The 27477-nt window shown below is 35.2% G+C and overlaps 2 protein-coding genes across 2 annotated transcripts; both read left to right on the top strand.

Moving 5' to 3' along the window:
• The first annotated feature begins 575 nt into the window (after positions 1-575).
• On the top strand, positions 576-4520 carry LOC111378191. Its single transcript, XM_023001361.1, has 2 exons — positions 576-951; positions 2757-4520. Exon 2 carries the CDS (start codon positions 2774-2776, stop codon positions 4106-4108), a length of 1335 nt encoding a protein of 444 aa, XP_022857129.1. The 5' UTR covers positions 576-951; positions 2757-2773; the 3' UTR covers positions 4109-4520.
• A 4787-nt stretch (positions 4521-9307) lies between these two features.
• LOC111378196 lies at positions 9308-11905 on the top strand. The gene has a single exon (XM_023001364.1). It carries the CDS (start codon positions 9353-9355, stop codon positions 11780-11782), a length of 2430 nt encoding a protein of 809 aa, XP_022857132.1. The 5' UTR covers positions 9308-9352; the 3' UTR covers positions 11783-11905.
• Positions 11906-27477: the final 15572 nt, after the last annotated feature.

The following is a 27477-nucleotide window of genomic DNA, read 5'->3' as shown; positions in this document are numbered from 1 at the left end:
GATTGGGATAATATAAGTTTTAACCATGGTAAGAGGATGGTGTCACTAGAATATCTATCTATGTAGGAAATTTCATTAATACGTACAAATTGCATATGTATAGATTAATAGTAAATGATTACATATTTATACACCAAAATTTAAGCCATTGTTTGGGCCACATTTTTCTTCAATTTTAGAAGAAATTGAGCCGTCGAAGGGCCTCACATGATATGACATTTTTGACTTGCTTCTCATTATTGGCTTTGGACAATGTGCACCAATGGTTAAAAATCTCATTTTCATTCTCAAAAAATGCACAGCAAATAAAGGCTAAATAAGATTTGAAATATAGTCAATTATAGAAAGGGCAAAAAAAATATTATTATAAGTATAGCGTGAATTTTCATGTAACTAGTTGCATGAAGTCGATCAAAAATGAAAAATCCTGAATGGAAAATGTAGCGTTCAATTCGATACAGCAATTAGCTTTGGAATGTAACGAAGGAAAGTGATCAAGTGCTTTCTAGAATCTTCTATCACAATTTCACATAGCAACCGGAAAAGAGTTTTATTTATTCATATAAAAATCAGAAAATCAAGCAGATAAATAATGTAGAAAATCCAATTTCATTTAATCCAATAACACAGGTAAATTCGAGTAAATTATCACAATCTAAATTCAGACAACTGGGCATTTAACCAGGGTAAAGATTTAACCATGGTTAGGGTTTTTGATCCCCAAACTCACCTATGTCTCTAATTCCTATAAATTGGGGAAATCCCAGCTCTGTAAATTTTTAAAGTATATTTTATCGAACAATTTAGAAGATTCCTTTCTGCACAAGGGTTTCTCAAATTTTGCAAGAATATAGTCTGTGTACAATTCTTGTACTCTGGGAGACTAGAAAGAAATTTTCTGTTCATTTTTGTTTTGCAGGCGTCCCGCAGATTCACATTGCTGCAAAGCAGGTGTTTTTTATTAATTTTTTTTTTGTCTTTATGATTTTCTGCAGGAACGTGAATACTTGTGTTTGGGAGTTCATTTCTACTTAGTCGTTGTTTTATCGTGTATCTATTTCAGGGTTTTTAGTTAAATTTATTTTGCACGTGTATCTTTCACAATTGCTTTGTTGAATTTTTGAACCTAGATGTCATTTTCAAATAGTCTGTACGTTTTGCCCTTTTCCCACCCTTTCTAGTGGAATATTTTTTGGTTCATGATTTTTTGTGTGTTAATATTATTATTTTCTTTCCCCAAAAAATGACGAGGTCTTTTGAAGCATTAGATGATTTGCAAATTTTGCCTGCAAGTCTTTTTCTTAAGGGTGGGTCCTGAGGGATAGGAATATAAGTTTTTCACTTGTATGATACTGAAAAAAAAAAAAAAAATTGCTATTTGTGGGTTGGTGCTGTTAAATCACCAATAAAATAGAAAAGGAAAGGATTCCTGTTTTCTTCAAGAGGAAAACATTACTGATTCCACTTGAAGCATTTTGTTGTTCAAAATTTTTGCTTGCCTCATATAAGAGGAAATGGATTAAGTGGATGCAGAAAGTCACATTTAGTTGGATGGATTTTGCCAATTAAGGTTTAGTAAGAAATAGTTATATCTTTTGTCGGATTATGTTATTGCCTTTAATGCTTCCGTTATTTCAGTTATGCTCATTTGAAATGTGTATCCATTACTGCTTTACGTGGTCGTTGAACTATGGTTGTTTATGAATGTACATGTCTCCTTTAGAAGTTCGGTAATCTAGTTTGTATATTGCTGTTTCTCTTTGGATGTGTGTGAAGACTAAATATGCTCGAGCATAATCGCCTGTATGTATCCTTCAGTATGTGTGCGTTATTACTTACCTATGCATGCTTACTTTTATGTAATATTGGACGTCTATTTGGGCTTCATTAATTCCTAAAGTGGTTTTTAATATAATAAATTATCTCTATAACTTCCATAAGCATGGTGGTGTGGATTTCTTTATATCTTGATCCAGGGCTTTTGCTTATACAGATCCACATGTTAATAATTTTAGTATATGGCTAGTGAGTTTGTTCATTTCTGAATGTCATAAATATTTCTACAGTAATGAGAGGAGTCTCCAATTTCTATAAAAGGAGTATTATATGCTGAATTATGCATCTTGCAACTTTCATGCCTATATGATTTTATTTTTAAAAAAATAAATAATGGTACAATAATTTGTTGTGCTGATTGTGCTATGTTTCAGTTAGCTAGTGTAAAATTGAAATGTTCGTGAAGAATATATGTGGCTTAGAAGTTTAAATACAGCCAATTTAATTTAGGTTAAGGGAAGATCAGTTATAATTTTTTCAGGTAACCTTCTAAAGTCAAGTGAAAAGGGTTTTAGGGTGCCTTTGATAGCCTCACCCTCAGTAAATGTATATACGTCACTTTCTTTTTTGAACTGCCTTATCAGTATTTGCAGAAGGTATTAAATAGTTTTTGATGATAAATTGAACATCAGAATAATAGGATCTCTGAATAAAAAAAGAGATGTTGCCATTTAAATTATTTGGCTATGTGATTTTTAGCTTGCATAACACTTGGATATAAGATGGAATCATTTTTCGTCTGTCTTTTAGCTGGAATAACTCTTGATTTTAAAACTTTTAGATGGTTCATGGAATACATCGAATAACTCTTGTTGGTTCGTCCACATTATTGCTATTGCTGCATCATTCATTTCTAGATTGTATGGGCTGATCCCGTGTGTATTATTTGCTTAACTACATTTTTTATTCTGGTGTACTAGGTTTGGACATTTCTAAAATGGAATGTAATAAAGATGACGCTATCAAGTGTAAAGGTATTGCCGAGAAGAAGTTAGAGAATGAGGACATAGCCGGAGCCAATAAATTTGCTTTAAAGGCTCAAAGTCTATTTCCAAATCTTGAGGGTCTTTCTGCGTTATTGGAGGTCATTAACCTCTATGTTGCCTCTCAGAAGAAAATAAATGGAGAAGTAGACTTGTATGGGATTTTCGGTCTGGATCCCTCTGTCGACGATGACACATTGCGTAAAAAATACCGAAAAATGGCTCTGGTCTTTCACCCTGATAAAAACAAGTCCACTGGGGCTGCTGGAGCATTCTTAATTCTTACTGAAGCCTTTAAAGTCCTGTCAGATAAGGACAAGAGATCAGCATATAATCTGAAGCTGAACTTAAGAGCTCCGAATCCTCCATTTCCAACTGACAGAAACGGTTTCTGTAATTTCACCAGCAGCTCCAGCTCTCAGAATGCTAGGAATATGGCGACCGATTCCAAGACCCAGCACATGCCAAATCAGTCAAAGACTTCAACTACTGCCACCAGTTCACATTTCAATCCTCCACTCAAACCAAAAAATTCAAAAGATGCCACTGGTGTCCAACATGTTCCCCGTCCAAAAAAAACAAAAAAAACTGCCGCCAGTCCTCGGTACGCTGCAACTCTACCGCGGCCAAGGAATATGAGAACTGCCACCAATGTCCACGACATTCCTGGTCGCAAGAAGACTTCCAAAACTGCCACCAATTCTACATTCGTTCGCACTCCATCCAAGCCAAGGAATTGGACAACTGCCCAGCATGCCCCTGCCAGCAATCTTCGTCCGATCCCCTGTCCTCCATCAGGACCTGAAACATTTTGGACATCATGCGCTAGGTGCAGGATGCAATATGAGTACCCAAAGATTTATCTCAACCAGCATCTTCTCTGCCCCTGCTGTCGGGAGGCTTTTTTTGCATTACAGAAGCCTGCCCCCCCACCTGGAAGCATTCATAGTTCACCTGGTTGTTGTGCCTTCCACCATCAGAAGCAAGGTATGTCTGCCTCATCTGGGGGTTCTGGAAGTGTGACAGCTTCAGATGCCAGAGCCTCACAGAGGGTCCAGTCAGTTTTTGATAGTGTCAAGAGAGGGTGTGAAGAGGCAGTAGCTATGGCGGGGAGTGAGGAGGCTCTACAGAAGAATAACATTGCCCCAGATACAACTGATGCTTCCTCAGCTTCTGAGAAGCCAATGAAGAAGAGGCATGAAGATGGACAGAACTGGAATGATGTCAAAGAAAGAAACCCATTGACAGAACGTAATATGGCCGCCCATAGAACCTCTCTCGAAATCTAAAGGGTAATTTGGAAGGATATGCCTGACTGTCAGAGAAGAACCTGGATACTCACTATCGGCTATTAATGTACCCTTTTTGGTATTGTTATTTAGTTTCTCTCACATTTTGGTACTGGAGACTGTTGAGAGGCGTAGGCTGTGAAGTTGATAGTGGCTGTTGAAAACCTTGATAATATGTTTTGTAGGGAGGATTGCATAGCACAAAATAGTGGCAGTGAGAAAAAAAAGAAGCTATAATTTTGTTGCTTAGAACATACATCGACAGTCGTTGAAAGCACATGTAGTAATGAAGCTTGTTTTGTCTGGTATGGTCTGTTTTCTTAGTCCACATATTCAAATGCATTATTTTGTGGAATCCTTACTCATAATCTGGTACATTTTATATCAGATAACCATATGCTTCTGAAGTGAAGGTTGATGGTCATTTTACGTAACAGAAATATATCTGCCTTGCAGCCTCCTTACAAATTGAGATTAATCTGTATGAATTTCGTCGATAAACTTTCAGACTGATGATGAATTTGCTCGTCTAATTTCAAGTAGAGAAAGGTAGTTATTATTTTCCTAGTAGACAGAACACTTCCCAAAGGCAGGAAAAGATTGCCGATGCGATGGCCGATACAGCCAACGCTTGGGGTTGTGCACTTCTGTAAACAGATATTCTTGGCCTTTTAATAACTGGTCATAAGTTTGGTACAGGAGGAGGGTTGTAATAAGGCGACATGAACTCTGATACGCGCTTAAATTTATGAGATGAATTAATAGACATTTTGTTGCATTGACTCCTGCTAGTGACATTTTTTTTTTTCGCAAATGATACAGTTGCTTTACATCTTTCAGTTTACCAGGAATGAATTGAAATTAAGCTAGACAAACATAGGCTTTGACACAATGGGTGACATAGCACTCACGATCGAGGTGTGGGTCCCCATGAATAAAATAATGCCGACCTCCCCCATGTGTGTGTTCTATGTCAACCGAAGTGTCATCCTCTATGGCTATGTAACATGGTCCTTGAATGAATAAGGAAAAATGATTGACGTATACGGCTCAAAAATTTGTTGAGAAGTATCCTACAAAGGTTTGAATAGATGAAATAAATAAATTTGCTTCTCCATATTTTACAGAATCCCAACTTTTCCATATTCAGAACCTCTTGAGTCTGATCAACTTATACTGATATTAGTGTCACAGTTTCAGACTCTAATAATAATTTCTTTCCAGGATATTGTTTTCAACCTTTTCTTTTTATTCTGAGTCTTGTCAGAATAGTTCTCTAATCTGGTTGTTCTTAGTTCTTTCAATAGCAGCCTTCGTCATCCGACCTATTTTCAGCAATCTGTTCTGCTTCAAATTCAACTGGGACTGGAGCAGATTCGTGTTAATGCAGGTCATCAGCCCACTCTTTCTTAGAACAGAGATGGTTAAACGTACTCTGAAACAAGTTTGGATTTGCTGCATTTTTCTTATTTAATGGTAAGAGAAGTACACTGATGGTAAGGTAGATATTATGATTTGGTTATTTCCATATTTGACTGACCAAATCAATTATTTTTTAGAAAAAATTACTTGTTTACTTCCTAACTAAATTTAGTTATACTAACGCTTTTAAGCTTGGCCAAACATCAACTTTGCTTGATGTGTAGCTATATGGTCATTGATGCCTTATATTTCTGACAAGGCAATGAATAATGGTGGAAGACTCTTTCAAAACTCATTAGGCAGATTGAAATAAGACAAATGTATAGCTAATCTTCTCATCAAGCTAGGGGGATATATGAATGCGAAGCCAAGAAAAAAGTTCCCTTGGACGAAAAATTCTGATTTTTGGACTTCATTCATGCCATATAATAGTTCCTCACATAGAACTTAAGAAAGTCTCATTTGATTTGAGCATGAGGACGATGGCATTTGGTAGCTTTTTAGTCCTACCTTAGCCGGTTCATTGTCTTTACTCTGAAGCGCCGAAAAGAAGGACATGCTTCTTACGTCCACTTTTTGCCAACAACCGGAACAAATGTAGCACTAAATATTTTTGTCTTCAGCCACCTATTTCTATCTGTCTATTTGGTTTCATGTTCTTTACTTTACCATAAGTGATTATTTTGTGAAGGATTCACATTTATTTCAGTGTTTGGAGATTATATCATTGTGTAAAACATTGATCAGGATAATCACATATTTTGATACATAATTTTAGCAATTGAGTTATGATGTTAATGCTGGTAGTTAGCTTTATCTGTTACGATGGTTGTATGAAATCCTCAAAATTGAAAGAATAGACATCCTTTGAGATCTGATGTATGAAAACAGAACGTTTTATGATTTATTTTGCAAACTATATGCTGCTAACTCAATTCTGCATATGGAGTACTAAAATTGGACAATGCTGTATGATTTTGCATGAGATGATGAAAATTGATCACATCTAACTTGAGGATCACACATACCAGATAATTTTTGTGGAATGAAAAGATGCATTCGGTGATGACAGCTCATGTGTTTCGTGGGATGCCTTTGGTGATGACAACTCATGTGTTTCGTGGGATGGATTTGATGATGACAGCTCAAAAATGTGTGTCGTGTGGGTCCACTCTCGTTAACCATGGTTGGCTTCAGTATATGGAACTGTTCAAGATAGCTTGTGACTGGTGCAAAATTTTGATAAATCCATACAGATTTCATATAATCTGTATTTATAGTATCCTCATCAATGCCATTAAAAAGGAGTGACTTGAAAAATGAGCAAATGAGAAAATATAGTAAATAAGCTTGTCAATTATGATAGCAGAACTTGTTTATTGAAACATAAGACCAATAAAACATCATTAAATTTTGAATATTTGTCTAAACTAGAAATAAATGACAAAAAAAGTCATAAAAACATGACAGAAAAATTAAATCCATTTAATGCAAAGGCTCAATTACAGACATCAATTCAAATTCAGAAGTTTGGCCAACTAAATATGATCAAAATTTAACCATGGTTAGGGTTTAACTTTAAATTGCTCCAAGTAATCCGATAAATAAAAGTGGCTCTTCAACTGCAAAAACAATTGGTGGCGTTTTCATTTACTCCTTCCTCTCTGCAGTTTTCTTTCACAATTTTGTATCAAACAAATATTTGGGTTTCCTAAATTTAACAAGAAGAATTTGATCTGCTAAAAATATTTGGACCCGGATGATGAAAGAAAGTTCTGAAATCAATATTTCAGCAATTTTTTTCCGCAACAAATTCATCAAACGGCAACTAAAATTTTTATATTATTATTAATCGAGGTAAATTATCTATATTTTGATGGTTTTCTGTCTGTATCTACATGTACATGTATCTCCATTATCTCCACTGCCGTCTGATCATTTACACATTTCCATATATTTATGTACTCATAGAACTCAGAATGTCGATTGCATGTTTATTGATGATATGCGAATTCAGGGTTTTAGTCAAATTGCTACATTTGGTGATTTTGCATGTGCATTTGATCGTTTATAAATCTTTATTTTATGGGTTTCTTGATTTTACATACCAATTCAAGTGGTTTGAACATAATCATGCCTTTTCCTTTTAGAGAAAATTGTGCTCTCACTGAAGTGTTCACTCACAAATATCAGGTATGGATCAGTGGGTAATGCCTGAATTATTTGATGGGTGTTCCTTTTGCTTGGAGCTCTTTTTAAGAACAGAAAACATGGCCGAGCTTCATTAGCAGCATTTGGTGAATCGGAACTTTTGCTTGCATTGTAAAAGGATAAAAGAATTAAGTTTCTGCTGTCACTGAAATTGTAATTTTTCGTGAAAACTTGAAGGGAATTTAAATGATGAATACGGTGCATCAATTGATTATTAATTGTTTGCAGATACAATTAGTTATTGTGAAGGGTGCTGATATCTGTTTGAATTATTTAAAGGATATATCCTTTTGCTCCCTATGTAAGTGGATATATCTTTGAGCAGAGCTTTAATAGCCGGTTTGGAATGTGGTTTCATTGTTCAATAATTTCGTTTGTTGATGTCTTTATCTGTATTTACATAATGTCATTAAGGTGTTTCTACTTAATGAATCCTGTTCAAAATTAATTATCAAAACAGGCAACTAACTAAGTCGTGGTTTTATAGAACTCAAAAATGAGATATTCTGTCTATGTTTTTCTTCTTTTTCTTCATTCTTTTTACCTAAAATTTAGTATCAATGCAGAAAGACACATTCAGAATTGTATGGAACTAGTGCAGAAAGACACATTCAACTTTATGGATCCTACCAATTCGGATTTCTGTCATATTTTGTCGGATTATGTTTTCGGCTTACAGCTTTTTAATGCTTCCGTTATTTTCAGTTACACTCAATAGATAACAAATATAGATGGTCTTAAATTGTGGCTGCATAACTGCGGCTCTCAGAATTTCAGTAATGTAGTTTGTCGGTTGCTGTTTATCTTCTGATATCTGCATAGCTGTTGCATCCTTTGTAATGACAATGTGCGAGTGTGCGCGTGCTTCTATTTTTATATATATTTCACTGACTTTTTAATTTGTCTAATTTCTGTTAAGCATGGCAGACTCAGGCTTCGCTTTTTCCCCCCCTTTTTTGGTTCCTTCAGTTTGGACCATGACATGTAGACTTCTCTAGTAATGAGTTGAAACATGGAGTTTGTTAAAACATAAAAGTGAAATTCTATGTAAAATGATGATTATATCCTATGCTTGACATATAAATTTTTGTTGGCTTCTATTATATTGAAATGTGTTTGAAGAATATTGATATCTTAGAAAAACAATGATTCACCAGCTTTAGGATGCCTTTTCATAAGCCCTCATTCCTCTTAACTGGATTCTGTACTTTGTCCACTTCTTTTAGCTACCTTTTTCAGTATTGAATATCAAATCTTTTACGTTTAAGAGTATAGAATCTTTAAATAAAAGTGACATTCAATTGCATAATTGGAATTGGAATTTTGGTCATCAAAATTATTTGAATACCTGATGGTTGGCTTAATTAACATTTTAAAGAGTGGCTTCTTCGAGATTTTTTTTTTGTCTGTCTTACTGTTTCCTTTCTAGTCTGAATTCATTATTTGAAAGATTAGTGCATTCCCATCATATACATCCTTTATCATTATTTCTAGCTAATGTGGATTGTTCCTATCTCCTTAGCAATATACTTTGGCTAAACTATGTTTCTCACGTTGAACTTAATTCTTTTGGTGTGCTAGGTTTACATAAGTAAATCTGATAATTTCTAAATGGAATTCAATAAAGATGAGGCCACTAGGCTTAAAGCTATTGCAGAGAAGAAACTAAAAGAGGAGGACATTGCTGGGGCCAAAATATATGCTTTAAAGGCGGACAATCTATTTCCTTCACTAGATGATCTCCCTCAGCTCCTCAATGTCATTAATTTCTATGATGGCTATGAGAAGAAAATAAATGGAGAAGTAAACTGGTATGGGATTCTTCGTGTGGACCCCTTGGCTGACATGGACACCTTGCGTAAAGCACACAAAAGAATAGCTGTGGCTCTACACCCTGATAAAAACAAGTCCTTTGGGGCTGAAGAAGCATTCAAACTTCTTTCTCAAGCACAAAGTGTGCTGTTTTATAGGGGAAACAAACTAGTGTATGATATGAAGCTAAATTTCAGAGCTCACCAGAGGGTTTCAGTTGGAAATCCTCCATTTCCAGCGGATAAATGTAGTTTTGGGAATTTCACTGGCTGCTCCAGATCTGCAACAAATTTGACAGCTTCTGGCAAGGCCCAGAATGTGCCAATGTGCCCAAGGAATCCGGCCACCACCACAGGTTCACATTACCATCCTCCTCCACTCTGGCCAAGGAATCAGTCAACTGCCTTTGGTGGCCAACACATTCCCACTCTTCAAATGACTCCAGAAACAGCCACCTGTTCTCAGTATGTTCTTGCTCCACCATGGCCAAGGGATCCAACTGCTGCCAGTGCTTCCTGGCACATGACTCCAGAGGCAGCCGCTATTTTTTATCATGTTCACGTTCATAATCATCAAAATCCTCCTACAATTGCCACCAGTTTTCAGGGCTTTCCCACCCCATTTATTCCAGAGAACAAGACACCCACCAGGCATCATCAGCACTCTCCTTTCAGCAATTCTCTGCTGATCCCAAGTCCTCCTGCATCAAGACCTGAAACTTTTTGGACGTTATGTAATAAGTGCCAGATGCTATATGAGTTCCTGAAGATTTATCTTGACCAAACTCTATTGTGCCCCTACTGTCGAGAACCCTTTTTGGCGAAAGAGGAGTCTGCTCCTGCTGCTGGAAGCATTCGCGGTTTACTTTTTCCTTGGTCCTTCCACCATCAGAAGCCAGGTTCATCAGCTGCAGCAGGGGGTTCCAAAAGTGCGACAGCTTTAGCTACGGGAACTACTAAAACTGCACAGAGGGTCCAGTCAGCTGGTGTGAGTCTCAAGAGAGGGCGCAAAGAGGCAGCAGCCCATACAATTTCATTTGGAAATCTGAAGGGCAGTTTTGGAGCCGAAAGAGTTACTTTAGCTAGTGACCAGTCAACAAGCATAAAGGAGTCGTCTCAATCTGAACTTCGTATCATGCTGATGGGAAAGGCCAAGAGAGAAATCCGTGAGAAGCTAAAACAGTGGAACCTTGCTCCTGAATTAGAATCTACTAATAAGAAGGGAATAAACATGGAAAAGGAGAAGCCATCAGCTATTAAAGATCTGAAGAATAATAAAAATAAAGGTGAGCCTCAAGATTCTTCCATTTGTGATGGCACTGATGTGCTAAATGCAAGTGTTAAAGAAACCGTGTTGATGAGTGTGCCAGATGCAAATTTTTGCAATTTTGACAAGGACAGAGTAGAGGCATCTTTTTCAAAAAAACAAGTATGGGCTCTGTATGATGATGATGATGGCATGCCACGTTACTATGCACTGATCCATGGTGTGATGTCTAGGAATCCATTCAAGATGCAGATTAGTTGGCTGAACTCAAACAGCACTGCTGAATTTGGCCCCCTCAACTGGTTATCTTCTGGCTTTGTCAAAACAAGCGGTTATTTCAGAGTTGGAAAACCTGAAGTTAATAAGAGCTTAAGATCTTTCTCGCATCAGGTTAAGTGGAGAAAAGCTGCTAGAGGGGCAATAGAGATTTATCCAGCGAAGGGAGACGTTTGGGCTTTGTATAGGAACTGGTCCGTGGATTGGAATGAACTCACCGAAGATGAGGTGATACATAAATATGACATGGTCGTAATTGTTGAAGATTACAAGGAAGACAAAGGTGTTGTCGTCTCTCCTTTGATAAAAGTTGCTGGCTTCACATCGGTATTTTGCCAGCATTTGGACTCAATAGAAATCCATACAATTCCAAGAGAGGAGATGTTTCGATTCTCTCATCAGGTCCCATCCTACATGCTAACTGTTCGAGAAGCTCCAAATGTTCCAAAGGATAGCTGGGATCTGGATCCTGCTTCTCTCCCTATGGAACTTCTTCAACACTTGACAGTATCCGAGGAGACAGATGGAAGCAGTGAGGCAAAGAAAGAATCAAACAGAAACTGCAACTCCAATACAGATGGCGGAGGAGCTTCTGAAAATGTCAAGCATGGTTCCCCAGAACCATTTTTCAAATATTCAAGAAGAGGCAAGAAAATGAAGATGGCCGGAGATGCTGATCATGTTTAGTAGTCCTTACTCGAGCTTCCAATCGTTTATTTTTGTCTTACTATAATTAAGATAGTTTGAATCCGGTTTGTATATTTAGAAAAGATACACAGTTGATTATAGCAGACAGATACACCTTTTTCGTTTACCAGAAAAAAATTGTCTTCATTGTGGATGTTTTTATAATATTCGATGAAACAATTATATTTTCATAAGATTTTTCTCATGGTTGTTAATACGGTTTGCATGCAATGGTTGCAAAAGATTTGATTTCATCAAATATTTTGAACAATATTTTGAACGAGTGGCTAGAAAAGATTTATGCTGCCGACTCCAAATTAGTTCTTGGATCTAAGTTAATAAGATTTACTTGATTGTTTAGTAATCTGCTAGTTTCTTGTTTGAATGTGACACACCCCGTCCCGTGTAACACCACTAGATCCGGACGTAGCATGCGCCGATGATAGATACCAACTAAAAGTCGGACCCACCATCAAGGCTACTACAAATACAATATATATCACTTTTTATACATCATTTTTCTAACAAAATTTCGACATTATCTTCACTGTAAATAGGACTAACCAACCTGTGATCAATTTCACACAAATCCTAAACTATAGCACAGTACAATAAAGATAAGTCGAAATTTCCATTTTTACCAAGAAATGCAATGAAATATACATATGGATACATAATACATAGTGAGCCCCATAACTATCTACAAGTGATGCAAAATCACATCTAGACATGAACATGCGTTCCAAAACACTAACTACATGTTCTATGAAGTGAGTCATATTAGCAAACTCTGTCGTGTGGCTCTGACTCCAAAATCAAGGCTCAACTCCAAAAGATACCCAGATTCTCAACTGCTGCTTGATAAGGAAAAAGTGGAAAAATATATGAGTTGATAGCTCAGTGAGTGGAGAAATTCAAAATAAATGTACCTTTTCCATTTATATAATTTTATTGAAAATCAACTTCATATCATTTGATAATTCACAAGCCACCATTCTATAATTATAGTAAAAAAGTGAAATATTCACATAAGATCATAAAAATATCATCTTAAAATCATGATATAACATCAGCTGATAACCATGCTATAATCTCATCACATCAAATGTGCTGAAAAATCCACCAAAAATGTACCCTCTGATTGAAATATGTAATCCGCCTCTCAGATAAAAAACTTTCGCCACGGGCCTTTGGCCTCCTTCGTGAACGAAAGCCGATCTCAAAAACTTCTCATAATCAATTCTAGAACACGATCAAGGCGCCTCTGTGAACTATATGTACACGATCAAGACCAATGTCAGGTCAAGACCCTCCGTGTAGGATAGAATAAGGCCAACACCCCTCTGTGAACTAGAAGAAGTATATAATCATGGGTACTTTTCTGGTCGATCTCAATATTGCATGTCTCACATACCAAACAAATCTCAATATGTCATAAATAATCTTTGATATTCCACATATGTCATAATAAAAGAGATTTCCATAATAATCATATAATTCAAACACATAATTGCACATACTTTGACAATATACTTAATTTATAAATATTTTAAAAATATTTATATTTTTCATCTCACAGAACTATGTACTCCAAAATCAATTCGATTGGTACGCTATCCCGATATCCGTATCGCCGCCTGAAATATAATATAATTTTTAAATCAACAATTAACTAATTTAAATAATTTCAATAATTAAATAGGAATATCCAAACATAATTATTTCATGTTTAGGCAATTTCTAAAGTCTCTTTAATTAGTAAACCTAATTTTTCTTTCATTTTACTCAATTTCATAGTTTATTATACTTAACCCCTTCAATAAAATTGAATTTTATCTAATAACTTAACAACTATAAAATCAAACATAACACTTCAATAAGTAACTTTTACTTACCTTTCAAAATTGAGAAATCCAAGTCTAATAGGATAGGGCACTTAATTCCTAACACGTTGGCGAATTTTCCCTTTTTTTCTTCTATTTCCTTTTTTTTTCCTCTCTCTCCTTTTTTTTCCTCTCTCTCTCTCTTTTTCCTTTCTCTAGTCCGTTTTCTGTTTCGTGTGTTGTGTGTATTATATGTTATTTACTTTGTTTTTGGTGGAATTAAATCAATCCAATTCCATCGCCTCATATACTATATTTTATTATTTTTTTGTTTGACTTTTTTATTTTATTTTATTATTATTATTTTTTATAACTTAATGTATTACAGAATGCAACTGTATCTCATTCTTACTTTTATTGTGTATTTCTTTTTCTACTTAAACAGCTATTCCTAGGTAACATATGGAGGCATGCTCAACGTGTGCGACTCCGAAGGAAAGTAAGGTTTTCAACTATGGACATATGAATGATGCACAAGGAGCCTGCCATTGAGAGGAACCATAGGCATAAATGTGGAAGAATAGTTGCAAAGTACTCACAATTTGTAATGAGTAACTATAGATATAAACGTGGAAGAATAAGTGCAAAGTACCCCTCAATTTGGAATGTCAAGAAACCATAGGCATAAATGTGGAAGAATAGGTGCAAAGTACCCCTCAATTTGGAATGTCAAGAAACCGTAGGCATAAATGTGGAAGAATAGTTGCAAAGTGAATAGTTGCAAAATACTCTCAATTTGCAATTGGAAACTATTGATATAAATGTGGAAGAATAGGTGCAAAGTACTCTCAAGTTGGAATGTCATGCAATGCGAACAAACATGTGTTGACAAGACATGTATTTAATTGTTTGTACTTTTTCTGTCGAATCAAAAGCATGAAACAAAACAATTTAGTAAAATGTACACTACTTATTTACAACTTTTTTTCCTTTTAAATTTATTGAGTTCGAGCCGCTTGACCCAACTTTATAACACTATCTCTTCTATACCCTAAAATTTAGGCATAAATGTGAAAACAAGCCCAACTCGAGGGCCACCAGTTCTATGACTATATACGCAGCTGGTTAAATTTCTATGGCCCTGATAAAGGTTCGTGGGCAGAGCTCTAAAGGGTCAAGATCTTGTGGATCTTATTCCTTTTCGTATAGTGGGCCAATGAGGGATAAATTGTAGAAAACTGAAGATGCAGGGAGCAATACGCAGCAAACAGTAACTTTACGGACTAATCTACAGTACACTAAAATTATAGGACCCAGTTTGGAGTATATTTGAATCAATCAGATAGTTTGGGATTGGTTTGAACATTCTAGAAAATGAGGGAGGAAGTTAAAGAGCCCAAAATTCAGGAACCCGTGTGCAGAGTTTCAGTAAATTGTACTGACATTGAAAACATAGAAAATGCGGGGTCTAAGATAGAAAATTTTGATAAACTGAAGGCTACTTCGCAAATTTTATAAAAAGGCTTGTTTGAAAAATAGGATAAAATAAACTTTAAGAGTCAATCCTTCAAATTGCTAGATCAAGGGTTAGATCCCTAAATGGTCACTAAAATTTTCTTAAAGTTCCCATAAGGTCATTGAACACTGAAAACACAGAGTTAGGAGATAGATCTTTGAATAGGAAAAAGAGCGGATTTGTAGGGTTCCAAATGAATAGTCATTTATCTTTGAATTTGGTACCATATCCATCATTGTGTAAATGATGCTCGCAAAATTGAAAATATTTGACGACGTGTCTAACAGTATGACTTACATGGCACGTAATTGTAATAAAAAGGTGTCAATTATAAAGGTGCATTCTAAGTGGACAAGTTGCTGTTGCCCAAACAAACATTGCCCGAATTTGTTGAGTATCAACAAAATCCAACACATATCATAACAAATAGAATTTAATCAAACTATAATTAAGCATGGCAACCATAAATAATTTATCAGTTATTCAATCATCCATCATAATGCATGAGAATTGGTAGATTTTTCACTGGTACTAAGTTTTTAGGTTAAGCAGATTATTTATTTATTTATTTATTTTTTTAAGAAAATTGAAGTTTGATGGATCAATTGATAAGTATAATGTCAGACTTGGAGCCAACGGTTAGATCCCCCCCACCCCCAAAAAAAAGAAAAAAAGAGTTAAGGAGGTTTCACTTCCTCAGGTACATATTCACAGGTTACGAGGATAGCTTCTATTTTATTCGAATACTAATTGGCAATGCATCAATGCACAATCTCAAATTTCAACAAGTGGAGGTTAAGACAACTTTTCCAAATGGTGAGCTTCAAGAAAATATATACGAAAATACCCCGGTTTCGGTTCATATCTGATTCGGGAGGTTCGATTCTGATTAAAATGCTGACCTCTAATCTGTTTTCGCCTATGATCGTGAGTGCATCCTCATCATTCAACGTAGTTCAAATTCAAGAAGTCACAACAGAAAAATTTATTGAGAAGTATCTTACAAAGGTTTGAATAATTGAAATAAATAAATTTGGTTCTCTATATTTTTCAGAACGAAAATTTTCCAAATTCAGAACCTCCTGAGTCTGTTCTATTGAACCTATACTGATATTACAGTTTCAGACACTACCATTCTTTTCTTTCCAGGATATCATTTTCACCCTTTTCTTTTTATTCTCTATCCTGTCAGAGTAGTTCTCTAATCTGGTTGTTCTTAGTTCTTTCAATAGCATCCTTTGTCATCCGACCAATTTTCTGCATTCTGTTCGGCCTCAAATTCAACTGAGACTGGGGCAGATTCGTGTTAACACAGGTCATCACCCCACTCTTGTTTAGAACAGAAATGGTTAAACGTACTCTAAAACATGTTTGGATTTGCTGCAATTTTTTTTATTTACAAGAAACGTGATTCAAGCATGAGTACGAACAACCGAAACAAACGTAGCACTAAATTGTTTTGTCTTCACTCACCTATGTGTTTATTTGGTTTCATCTTCTTTATATTATCAGAAGTGATTATTTTGTGAAGTATTCACATTTATTTCAGTTTCTGGAGATTACAACGTGTAAAACATTGATCAGGATCATCACATATTAAGATACTTATTCATAGCTAGAACATTTTATCCTTAATAATAAAGTTTTAGCATATTTAGCAATTGAATTATGATGTTGATATTGATAGTTAGCTTTATTTGATCCCAAGGTTGTCTGAAATCCTCAAAAATGAAAGTGAAGAACATCCTTTGACATATGATGTATGAAAACAAAATGTTTTATGATTTATTTTGCCAAGATGCTAACTCATTTCTACATACGGAGTGCTAAAATTGGACAATGCTGTGTGATTTTACACCAGATGATGAAAATTGATCACATCTAACTAGAGGTTCACACACCCCAAATAATTTCTGTGGTACAAAAAGATGCAATTGGTGATGACAGCTCATGTGTTTCGTGGGATGCCTTTGGTGATGACAACTAGTGCTCCGTGGAATGCACTTGGTGATGACAGCTCAAAAATGCGCATTGTGTGGGTCCACTTTCGTTAACCATGGTTGGCTTCAGTAAAGGAAACTGTTTAAGGCAGATTGTGACTGATGCAAAATTTTGATAAATCCATACAGATTTCATATAATCTATACATATATTATCCTCATCAATGCCATTAAAAAGGTAAGAGTGATTTGAAAAATGAGCAAATAAGAAAAGATAATAAATAAGCTTGTCAATTATGATAGCAGAACTTGTTTATTGAAACATAAGATCAATAAAACATCATTAAATTTTGAATATTTGCTTAAAATAGAAATAAATGTCAAAAAAATCATAAAAACATGACGGAAAAAGGTAAATTCATAATGCAAAGGCTCAATTACAGATAGCAATTGAAATTCAAAAATTTGGCCAAATAAACATGATCAATATTTAACCATGGTTAGGGTTTAACTTTAAATTGCTCCAAGTAATCCAATAAATAAAAGTAGCTCTTCAACAGCAGAAACAATCGGTGGCATTTTCATTTACTCCTTACTCTCTACAGTTTTCTTTCACAAATTTGTATCAAACAAATTTTTGGGTTTCCTAAATTTAACAAGAAGAATCTGCTCTGCTAAAACTATTTGGATCCGGATGATCAAAGAAAGCTCTGAAAATCAATATTTCGGCAATTTTCTTCGGCAACAAGTTCAACAAATGGCAACTCAAATTTTCAGATTATTATTAGACGAGGTAAATTATATATATCTGATGTGATAATGTTGTTCAAAACCAATTACAACAATATAATAATAAGGAAAAAAAGGGTTTGTGTCATGCGACCACACAGGCAAAATGGCCATGCGGTCCCACAGCCATATACAGGGACAAAAGTCCCGTGAGTAAAATACTCCATGCGACTGCATGGTGCAACTCCATGCGGTCGCATGGTAGCGTAATCCGACCGTTTTGTAGCCGTTATTGACCGTTTGTGATTCAAATTTGGTGACCTTTGACTCATGCTTTGGCACCACTTCGTGCATTTGAGTTTTGCCTATAAATAGTGGATTCATATTAAAGGCAAATATGATGAAAAACATATGAGAATCATTATCATTCCAAATAAAAGAACAAAATCCATATTTTATTCATATTCATGGACCCATTGTGTTCTTCAAGTTTTGGAGATTACACTCGTGCTTTAGTGTTTAATTTCTTATAAGGCTTGTTAAAATCCTACAAACTATTTGTTGGAGATCTCTTGAAGCATTCCAACCAAAGGAGATGGGGCAAATATCATTTGAGAACAACGATATGTGTTCAAGCCATTCATTGATACAAGTTTGAGATTATCTTATTATTGACGTTTCCAATTCATATTTTGCGATCTCTTCTCCAATCCAGTGAATTTTCTCTACAATCTCAAATGATATTTCTGTAATGGAAAGCGAGACAACGTTGGGAACAATCAAACTCATGAATCAAGACTTGGTGTGGTTAGATCGGTTCGATGGATTGAACTACACTCGATGGAAAGACAAATTGAAGTTTTTTCTCACTGCACTAAAGATCTTCTACATCCTAGATCCGGAATTGGCACAACTACCAGAACCAACAAATGGAGAACCCAAAGCGGTGAGGAATGAAAGACAAAAACGCCAAGAAGATGAGTTAATATGCCGCGGTAACATCCTCAACGCCTTATCGGATTGTTTGTATGACTTATATACAAACACAACTTCAGCAAATGAAATTTGGGATGCACTCAAAAATAAGTACAAAACGGAAGAAGAAGGTACAAAGAAATTTTTAATTTCTAAGTACTTTGATTTTAAATTTTTAGAGAATATTCCCCTTCTTCCCCAAATACATGAAATGCAACTAATTGTCAATAAGTTGAAGGTGGTGAAAATTGAAATACCAGAGACCTTTCAAGTGAGGGCTATAATTGCCAAACTTCCTGAAACTTGGAAAGGATACCAGAAGAAGATAACGCATAGGTCCGAAGATTATTCCTTGGAACAACTTCAAAAATATCTTCAGATTGAGGAAGAGTCGAGAATACGTGATAAAAGTGATTCTTATGAGGGCACTTCCAAAGTAAACGCTGTAGAAAATTTCGAACTGCCGATAAAATTCAACAAAAGGAAGCCTTCAAGGAACCTTAATAAGTTCAAGAAGAAGACCAAAGAAGGATGCTTTGTTTGTAGGAAATCTAGACACTACGCAAAAAATTGTAGACACTGGAAACTCAACAACTCCAAGGGTAAAGTGAATCCCATCAAACAAGGCAATATTGTGGCCACCGTGAGTGAAATAAATGCAATTAAGGGAAAGGTTCCCGGCTGGTGGTATGATACTTGTGCCACGGTACATTTATCATATGACAAATCTTTGTTCAAAACATACAATGAAGTTGATGGAGACCAAGAGATCTAAATGGGTAACGAGGTGTGATCTAAAGTAATTGGAAAAGGAAGTGTAGAAATTATCTTCACTTTTGGGAAAAATATTACTCTAACAAATGTATTACATGTTCCGGATATGAATAGAAACTTAGTGAGTGGAAATCTTTTGGGAAAACCTGGCATTAAAAGTGTATTTGAGTCCGGTAAACTTGTAGTGTCACTTAATGGGAAATTTGTTGGAAATGAGTATTCATGTGAAGGAATGGTTAAACTTTGTACTATTGACAATAAAATAAATAAAGTTGATTTTGCTTACATGATTGATTTATATACTTTATGGCATGTTAGATTAGGTCACATAGGTAAAAGTACCATGAAACGCATGAGAAATTGTGACTTAATTTCATATGATGAAAATGATGTCATTAAATGCAAAACATGTGTAGAAGCAAAAATGGTTAAAAAACCTTATCAAAGCGTTAAGAGGACTTTTAGCATATTAGAATTAATTCATTTCGATATATGTGAATTGAATGGCATGCTAACAAAAGGTGGAAATAGATATTTCATAACATTTATTGATGATTGCTCAAGATATACTTATGTTTATTTGATGAAACATAAATACGAGGCATTTGATTTATTTAAGACTTATAAAAATGAAGTTGAAAATCACTTAAATAAGAAAATAAAAACCTTAAGAAGTGATAGAGGTGGTGAATACTTTTCTAGTGAATTTAATTTATATTGTGAATAACATGCCATAATTCACCAATGTTTCATACCTAGGACACCCGAACAAAACGGTTTGGCTGAAAGGAAGAATAGAACTTTAGTAGAAATGATTAATGCCATGCTTATATATGCGAAGTTGCCATTTAATTTATGGGATGAAGCTTTATTAAGTGCATGTAGAATACTTAATAGAATTCCTTCTAAACATACAAAGGTTTCTCCCTATGAATTGTGGAAACGAAGAAAATCGAACATTGGATACTTCAAAGTGTGGGGGTGTCTTGCTTATTACAAGAACACAAATCCTAATAGGATCAAATTAGGTTTAAAAGGCATTAAATGTGCTTTTGTTGGATAGGCTAATAATAGCAAATCTTATAGATTGCTAAACTTGGAAATCAATGGGATTATCGAATCAAGTGATGTAGAGTTCTTTGAAGATTTGTTATCATCAGATAATGAATTAAAGGAAAATATTGGAAATATCTCTAGCTCAAGTGGAACACGTGATGAAATGTCTTCTAAAGATATTGATGAGTCTAGTGAACCATGAAGAAGTAAGAGAACTCGAGTTGAGAAGTCTTTGGGATCGGATGAAATTGATTCTCAACTTATCTCCTTTTACTTAGTAGAAGGAAATGAGTTGAATGTTGTAAGAACAATTCCTTTTGTTCTACAAGTGGAAACTGACCCTAAAACCTATAGAGAAGCTATGACTTCTCGTGATAGCATTTTTTAGAAATATGCAATTAAAGATGAAATGGATTCGATAATGCCTAATAAAACTTGGGAACTTGTCGATCTACCACCGGGATCCAAACCTATTGGATGTAAATGGGTATTTTGGAGGAAATATAATGTTGATGTCTCTCTAAATACTTTCAAAGCTAGATTAGTAGCAAAAAGATATCGATAAAAGGAAGGAATAAACTATTTTGACATTTATGCACCGGTAGTGAGAATAACATCGATTATGATATTATTCGCATTGGCCTCAATATATGATTTGCATGTTCATCAAATGGATGTCAAGACGACATTCTTAAATGGGGATCTCGATGAGGAGGTCTATATGGAGTAACCCGAAGGGTTCCTTCTACCTGAAAATGAACATAAGGTATGCAAGTTAGTAAAATTCTTATATGGTTTGAAGCAGACACCTAAGAAATGGCACGAGAAGTTTGACTTAGCTATATCATCATTCGGATTTAAACATAATAGCGTAGATAGATATTTATATTCTAAAGTGTATCATGATTATGTGACATTTATATGTTTATATGTTGACGACATTGATTATGAGTAATCACATGGACTATAGAAGAATCAAAGAGATTTCTATCTTCCACATTCAAAATGAAGGATCTTGGTCAAAATGAAGGTATCAAAGTCACTAAGACTAGCGAGGGTTATCACCTAAGTCAATCACATTATATTGAGAATGTGATAAACAAGTTCAAACACTTGAACATAAAAGAATATAGTATCTCGGTTGATTCAAGTTCAAAACTTGTAAAGAATAATGGAAGGGCGATTGCTCAATTGGAATATGCTAGTGCTATAGGAAGTCTTATGTATGTAGTTCAATGCACAAGACCGGACATAGCCAATACCATAAGTAAACTTAGCAGGTTTACTAGTAATCGAAGTAATAATCATTGGAAGGCCATTGGGAGAGTTCTTGGATACTTAAAGAAAATCAAGAACTTAGGCCTGCAATATACTAAATTCCCGACAATATTGGAAGGATTTACCGATACTAGTTGGATATCTCGCACGGGTGAAAGTAAATCCACCGCATGTTGGGTATTCACTCTAGGAGGAGGTGCTGTTATTTGAAAATCAAAGAAACAAACATGCATAACATACTCAACTATGGAATCAGAATTTATAGCCCTATCGGATACCGGAAAAGAAGCTGAATGGCTTAAGGATCTCTTTTATGAGATACCTTTGGGATCGAAGAATATTTCTTCAATACCTATCATGTATGATAGTCAAGTCACATTAGCGAAGACATACAACGAGGTATACAAAGAAAAGTCTAGACATATGAGTTTTAGACATGACTACATAAGGAAGTTAATCAAGGATGGAATAATTTCCCTAAATTATGTAAGGTCAATTGAGAATTTGGCGGATCCTTTGACTAAATCTCTAAATAGAGATTTAGTAGCATCTATTTCGAGTAGGATGAGGTTGAAACTCCTTAACTAAAAGGGTTCACCAATGACAGCAACCCTACTTGTTATTACTCAAAAGGTAATTTACGAGTTCAAAGGGTAACAACAAGTCATTCGATATGTGAATAGTTGCAGCATTATTAAAAAATCTGCAATAATCTTATCCTAATTAAATTAATGCTGGTTATTACTGAAATAAGGGATGAGCTATAAGCTCTTAATGAAGTTCAATGCTAAAACATAAGTACCTTTAAAAGTAACAAAGGTATTGGAAGAACTTCACCTAAACAATCTTCAAAGTGGTGTCGCCTTAATAGAGAGTTGGAGTTTCTCTCTTAAAAGATTGTTGAAAAAGAATAGCGTAAGGCCATGAAAGCACTAAGCGAGTTATGAGGAACTTGAGAACACGTGGTACTCGTGCATGTGTTCTTACTGGTATTGTTATATGGAATAACTAGTTCAAAGCTACACATTACCTTTGATTTCAACTGTACTTTGTTTGAAATACACTATGGTTAGATTCAAATCGATAGATATTTAATCCTTATGCATGAGTATCGTATATTATGAATATGAGACTTTTTAAGTTTGAACAAGTGGGGGATTGATGTGATAATGTTGTTCAAAACCAACAACAACAATATAATAATAAGAAAAAACAGTTTGTGCCATGCGATCGCATAGGCAAAATGGCAATACGGTCGCATGGCCATATAAAGGGACAAAAGTCCTGTGAGTAAAATACTCCATGTGACCGCATGGAGTTGCACCATGCGGTCCCATGGTAGTGTAATCAAGCCATTTTTAATCGTTTGTGATTCAAATTTGGTGACCTTTGGCTCATGTTTAGGCACCACTTCGTGCATTTGAGTTTTGCCTATAAATAGTGGATTCATATTAAAGGCAAATATGATGAAAAAACATATGAGAATCATTATCATTCCAAATAAAAGAAAAAAATCCAGATTTTATTCATATTCATAAACCCATTGTGTTCTTTAAGTTTTGGATATTACACTCGTGCTTTAGTGTTTAATCTCTTATAAGACTCATTAAAATCCTACAAACTATTTGTCAAAGATCCCTTGAAGCATTTCAACCAAAGGAGAGGGGGCAAATATCGTTTGAGGACAACGATGTCGTGTTCAAGTCATTCATTGATACAAGTTCGAGATTATCGTGTTATTGGCGTTTCCAATTCATATTTTGTGATCTCTTCTCCAATCCGGTGAATTTTCTCTACAATATCTTCATGGTTTTCTGTTTGTTTCTACATGCATATGTATCTCCATTATCTCCACTGCCGTTTGACCGCTTATACATGTCCATATATGCAGGGGCGGACGCAAATATTTTACATTAGGGGTCACAATCAAACTTTTAAAAAAAGTGACGAATTTTTTTATTGTTACTTTTTCCTCTCATCAATTCATTTTTTTAAAAATAATTTAATAAATTTCCTAATAAAATTTTTGATGTCATTTAAAAAAAATTAATTGATTGAGAGGAAAATGTAACAATAATAAAAAAAATCCTAAAAACGATTGAATTTTTTTTTTATATATAAATTTTTTTTTTCAAATGTAACAATAATCAAGATGAAAAAGTAGTATAACAATTTCCTATGAAGTAATAAAAATTTTATTAAAAATTTTTACGTCCAAAATAAAATAAAATTTGACGTCATACCACGTATAAAATTTCCTAATAAAATGATGTAAATTATATTAAGAAAGTTGTCGCGCAAAAATAATAAACATTAATAAAATAATTGATTTTTTCTCAAAAAAGACGAGTTATACGTCTCTTTTTGGCATATACGTTTGACGTACGTTTAACTATTTTCGATATTCATTTAAATCATTCGATTTGTTTATGATATAATTCTCGAAATGAGCTTCGAGAGGATATAAAAGATTTGTGGATACGGCTAGCGTATAATCGTCGAAATTTTTTTAAAATTAGCTTGTTATCGAAATATTAATTTGGAACGACCTATTTTGACGCGTCGTAACATTTGCACAATTGACCATTTCGCACTCCCTTAACGACTTGAAATACTAGGTCATGAATATTTCAAAATGATATTAAGAATGTAATATTTCAACCTAGTTTGATATTTCATAGTGAGCCCGAAAATTAAGACCCAAAAAAAAAATGAAAAAACTGGAGGGTCAAGTGACCCTATGAGGCCCTCCTTGGGTCTGCCCCTGCATATATGTATGTAGTCGTAGAACTCAGAATGTCGATTGCATGTTTATCAATGATATGAGAATTCAGGGTTTTAGTCAAACTGCTACATTTGGTGATTTTGCATGTGAATTTGATCGTTTATAAATGTTTATTTTATGGGTTTCTTGAATTTCACATTTACATACCAATTCAAGTGGTTTGTACGTAATTATGCCTTTTCATTTTTCTTCTAGAGAAAATTGTGCTATCAGTGAAGTGCTCACTCATAAATATTAGGTATGGATCATTGGGTAATGTCTGAATTATTTGGTGGGTGTTTCTGTTGTAGAAAACAACAAACTAAAGATGAAGAATGGAGGAGAAAGAGAGAAAAGCGATTGATAGCAGCCTCCAAACTTGGGTGCATAATGTAAGATTACAATAGTTTATATAGTACAAAACTAAGGAAACATAATAAGATTAAACTACCCTTAACCTAATTAACTCATTACATTAACATCCCCCTCAAACTCACGATGCTACGACAAGGAGCAACGAGAGTTTGACCAACAAAAAGTGTAAATGATAAATCGAATTTGACGTTGTGGTAAAGTCTACAAGCTGCAACGACGGAGAGCAACGAAAGGTAGGAAAATGATGCCGAACTGCAGATAACCAACAAAACCACACAATCTCAGCTAAGCCAAACGGATGCGAATTTCAAATTCCAAATTGAACTTGCCTTACCAATTCCAAGAACCGACTATGCCAAATTCCAAACTCCAAATAGACTGGACAAATATCAAACAAAATTTCTAATCCCATAAACTGGGCAAACAAACGAAATTTCCAAATCATGTGAACCGTGTATCAAACAAAATGAAATTTGCATCCTGAACTGAGCACGAAATTTTCCAATTCAAACTCGACAAATTCCAAATTTAAGGCAACCACAGCTAACAACACATCCCCATCTTTCTCATCACAACGCATTCCAATTTTTATTTTTATTTTTTTCAGCCCAACACAATGGTCCAAGCCCACTTAAACTAACAATCCACCATTAAAAATAAAATAAAAAATCAAACCACAATTAGCTCACTTAAAAAGCAGGCCCACACAACAAATCCAACCCATTGCTCCAACTCCACCCATCCATTAAAAGCCTAAATAAAACTAAATATCTAAGCCCAACTTTCATCCAATTAAAACCATCCATATAATGCAGCCCAAAACACCAAACCCAACAGGCCCAACTAACCAATTCACTAAACTTGAAATTATAACCCAAAATATTAACCTAACAGCCCATAACGCAAAACATATATTATAGCCCATAATCACTCTAACCACAAAAGCCCTACAGCACAATCTCTACTCCACGCCGCCAACCACACCTCAGCCATCGGCATCTACTATCTTCTCCATAGTCTGTTTGCTGGCAAACCACTATCACCGACTACCACCTCCGCCACCGGATTGACCATAAGCATCTCGATTGAAACTTCCCCATCTCAAACCAGTTCACGCACCTTCGCCATCACCATCTCGCCAAACCACCAACACCCCAAAGCTGCTGCCTGGACTAAATAGAAACAAACTGTAAACACAGTGGACCCAAGTAAATCTGACCAAATTGAATGCACTACTAAACTATCACCGTCCACTTCTTCAGCCACAAGTAAAGCACACATTTTCTTCATTTTTAGTCCAACCACCCATTGTCTAAACAAAACACCCTTATTTTCCAACAAATAAGAAACTACCGTATCGCTGACGGCCACGAGCGGCACAAGGCCGCTCGCCGGAGAATGGAGGCTGCAAGTTTAATCCAAGATTAAACCCGCTCTGATGCCATGTAGAAAACAACAAACCAAAGATGAAGAATGAAGGAGAAAGAGAGAAAACCGATTGATAGCAGACTCCAAACTTGGGTGCATAATGTAAGATTACAATGGTTTGTATAGTACAAATCTAAGGAAACATAGTAAGACTAAACTACCCTTAACCTAATTAACTTGTTACATTAACATCTGTTGCTTGGAACTCTTTTTAAGAACAGAAAACATTGTCCAGCTTCATTAGAAGCATTTGTTGAATCAGAACTTTTGCTTGCATTGTAAAAGGATAAAAGAATTAAGTTTCTGCTGTCACTGAAATTGTAATTTTTCTTGAAAACTTGAAGGGATGTTATATCGAGGAGTGATCTCGCCGATTGCATCAACTATGCTTCGGAATGGGAGGTCTATGGGGTGGATGGGCCGCATTTATTCAGCGGTGCTCGTGCCATTTCCTATTGCTTGCTCCATTATTCCGTCACTGGCACATGCTCCGGGCTCCTGGTTTGCCTCTCACCCATCAACAAATGAATCCTCTTCGTGATTTCCAAGAAGTGACAAAGAAACAATAGTAGAAAGGATTGTAGGATTGGTATGGGTCGCGCGCGGGCTGCCCCAGCTCCCAATGATGAATACAGAGCATCAATTGATTATTATTTGTTTTGCAGATACACTTGGTCTTTGTGAAGGTTGCTCATATCTGTTCGAATTATTTAAAGGATGTAGCCTTTTGCTCCCTATGTCTGTGGATATAGCTTTGAGCAGAGCTTGATAGCTGGTTTGGAATTGGGTTTCATCGTTCAATAATTTCGTTCATTGGCTCCTGTTGATTCCTCTATCTGCATTTACATGATGTCGTTAACATGTTTCTACTTAATGAATTCTGTTCAAAATTAATTATCAAAACAGGCAAGTAATTAAGTTGTGATTTAATAGACCTCAAAAATGAGATATCCTGTCAATGATTTCCCCCCCTAAAATTTAGTACCAATGCAGAAAGGCACATTCAGACTTGTATGGAACTAATGCAGAAAGATACA

This window comes from Olea europaea, unplaced genomic scaffold (assembly GCF_002742605.1).
Source record: "Olea europaea var. sylvestris unplaced genomic scaffold, O_europaea_v1 scaffold1783, whole genome shotgun sequence".
Taxonomy (NCBI): Eukaryota; Viridiplantae; Streptophyta; class Magnoliopsida; order Lamiales; family Oleaceae; genus Olea; species Olea europaea.
Note: the sequence above shows the minus strand (reverse complement) of the source record. Positions and strands in the feature narration are given on the sequence as shown.

What these genes read in the sequence shown, in the direction of transcription:
- LOC111378191 (XM_023001361.1), top strand. Translation starts at nt 2,774, where the DNA reads ATGGAATGTAATAAAGATGACGCTATCAAGTGTAAAGGTATTGCCGAG.
- LOC111378196 (XM_023001364.1), top strand. Translation starts at nt 9,353, where the DNA reads ATGGAATTCAATAAAGATGAGGCCACTAGGCTTAAAGCTATTGCAGAG.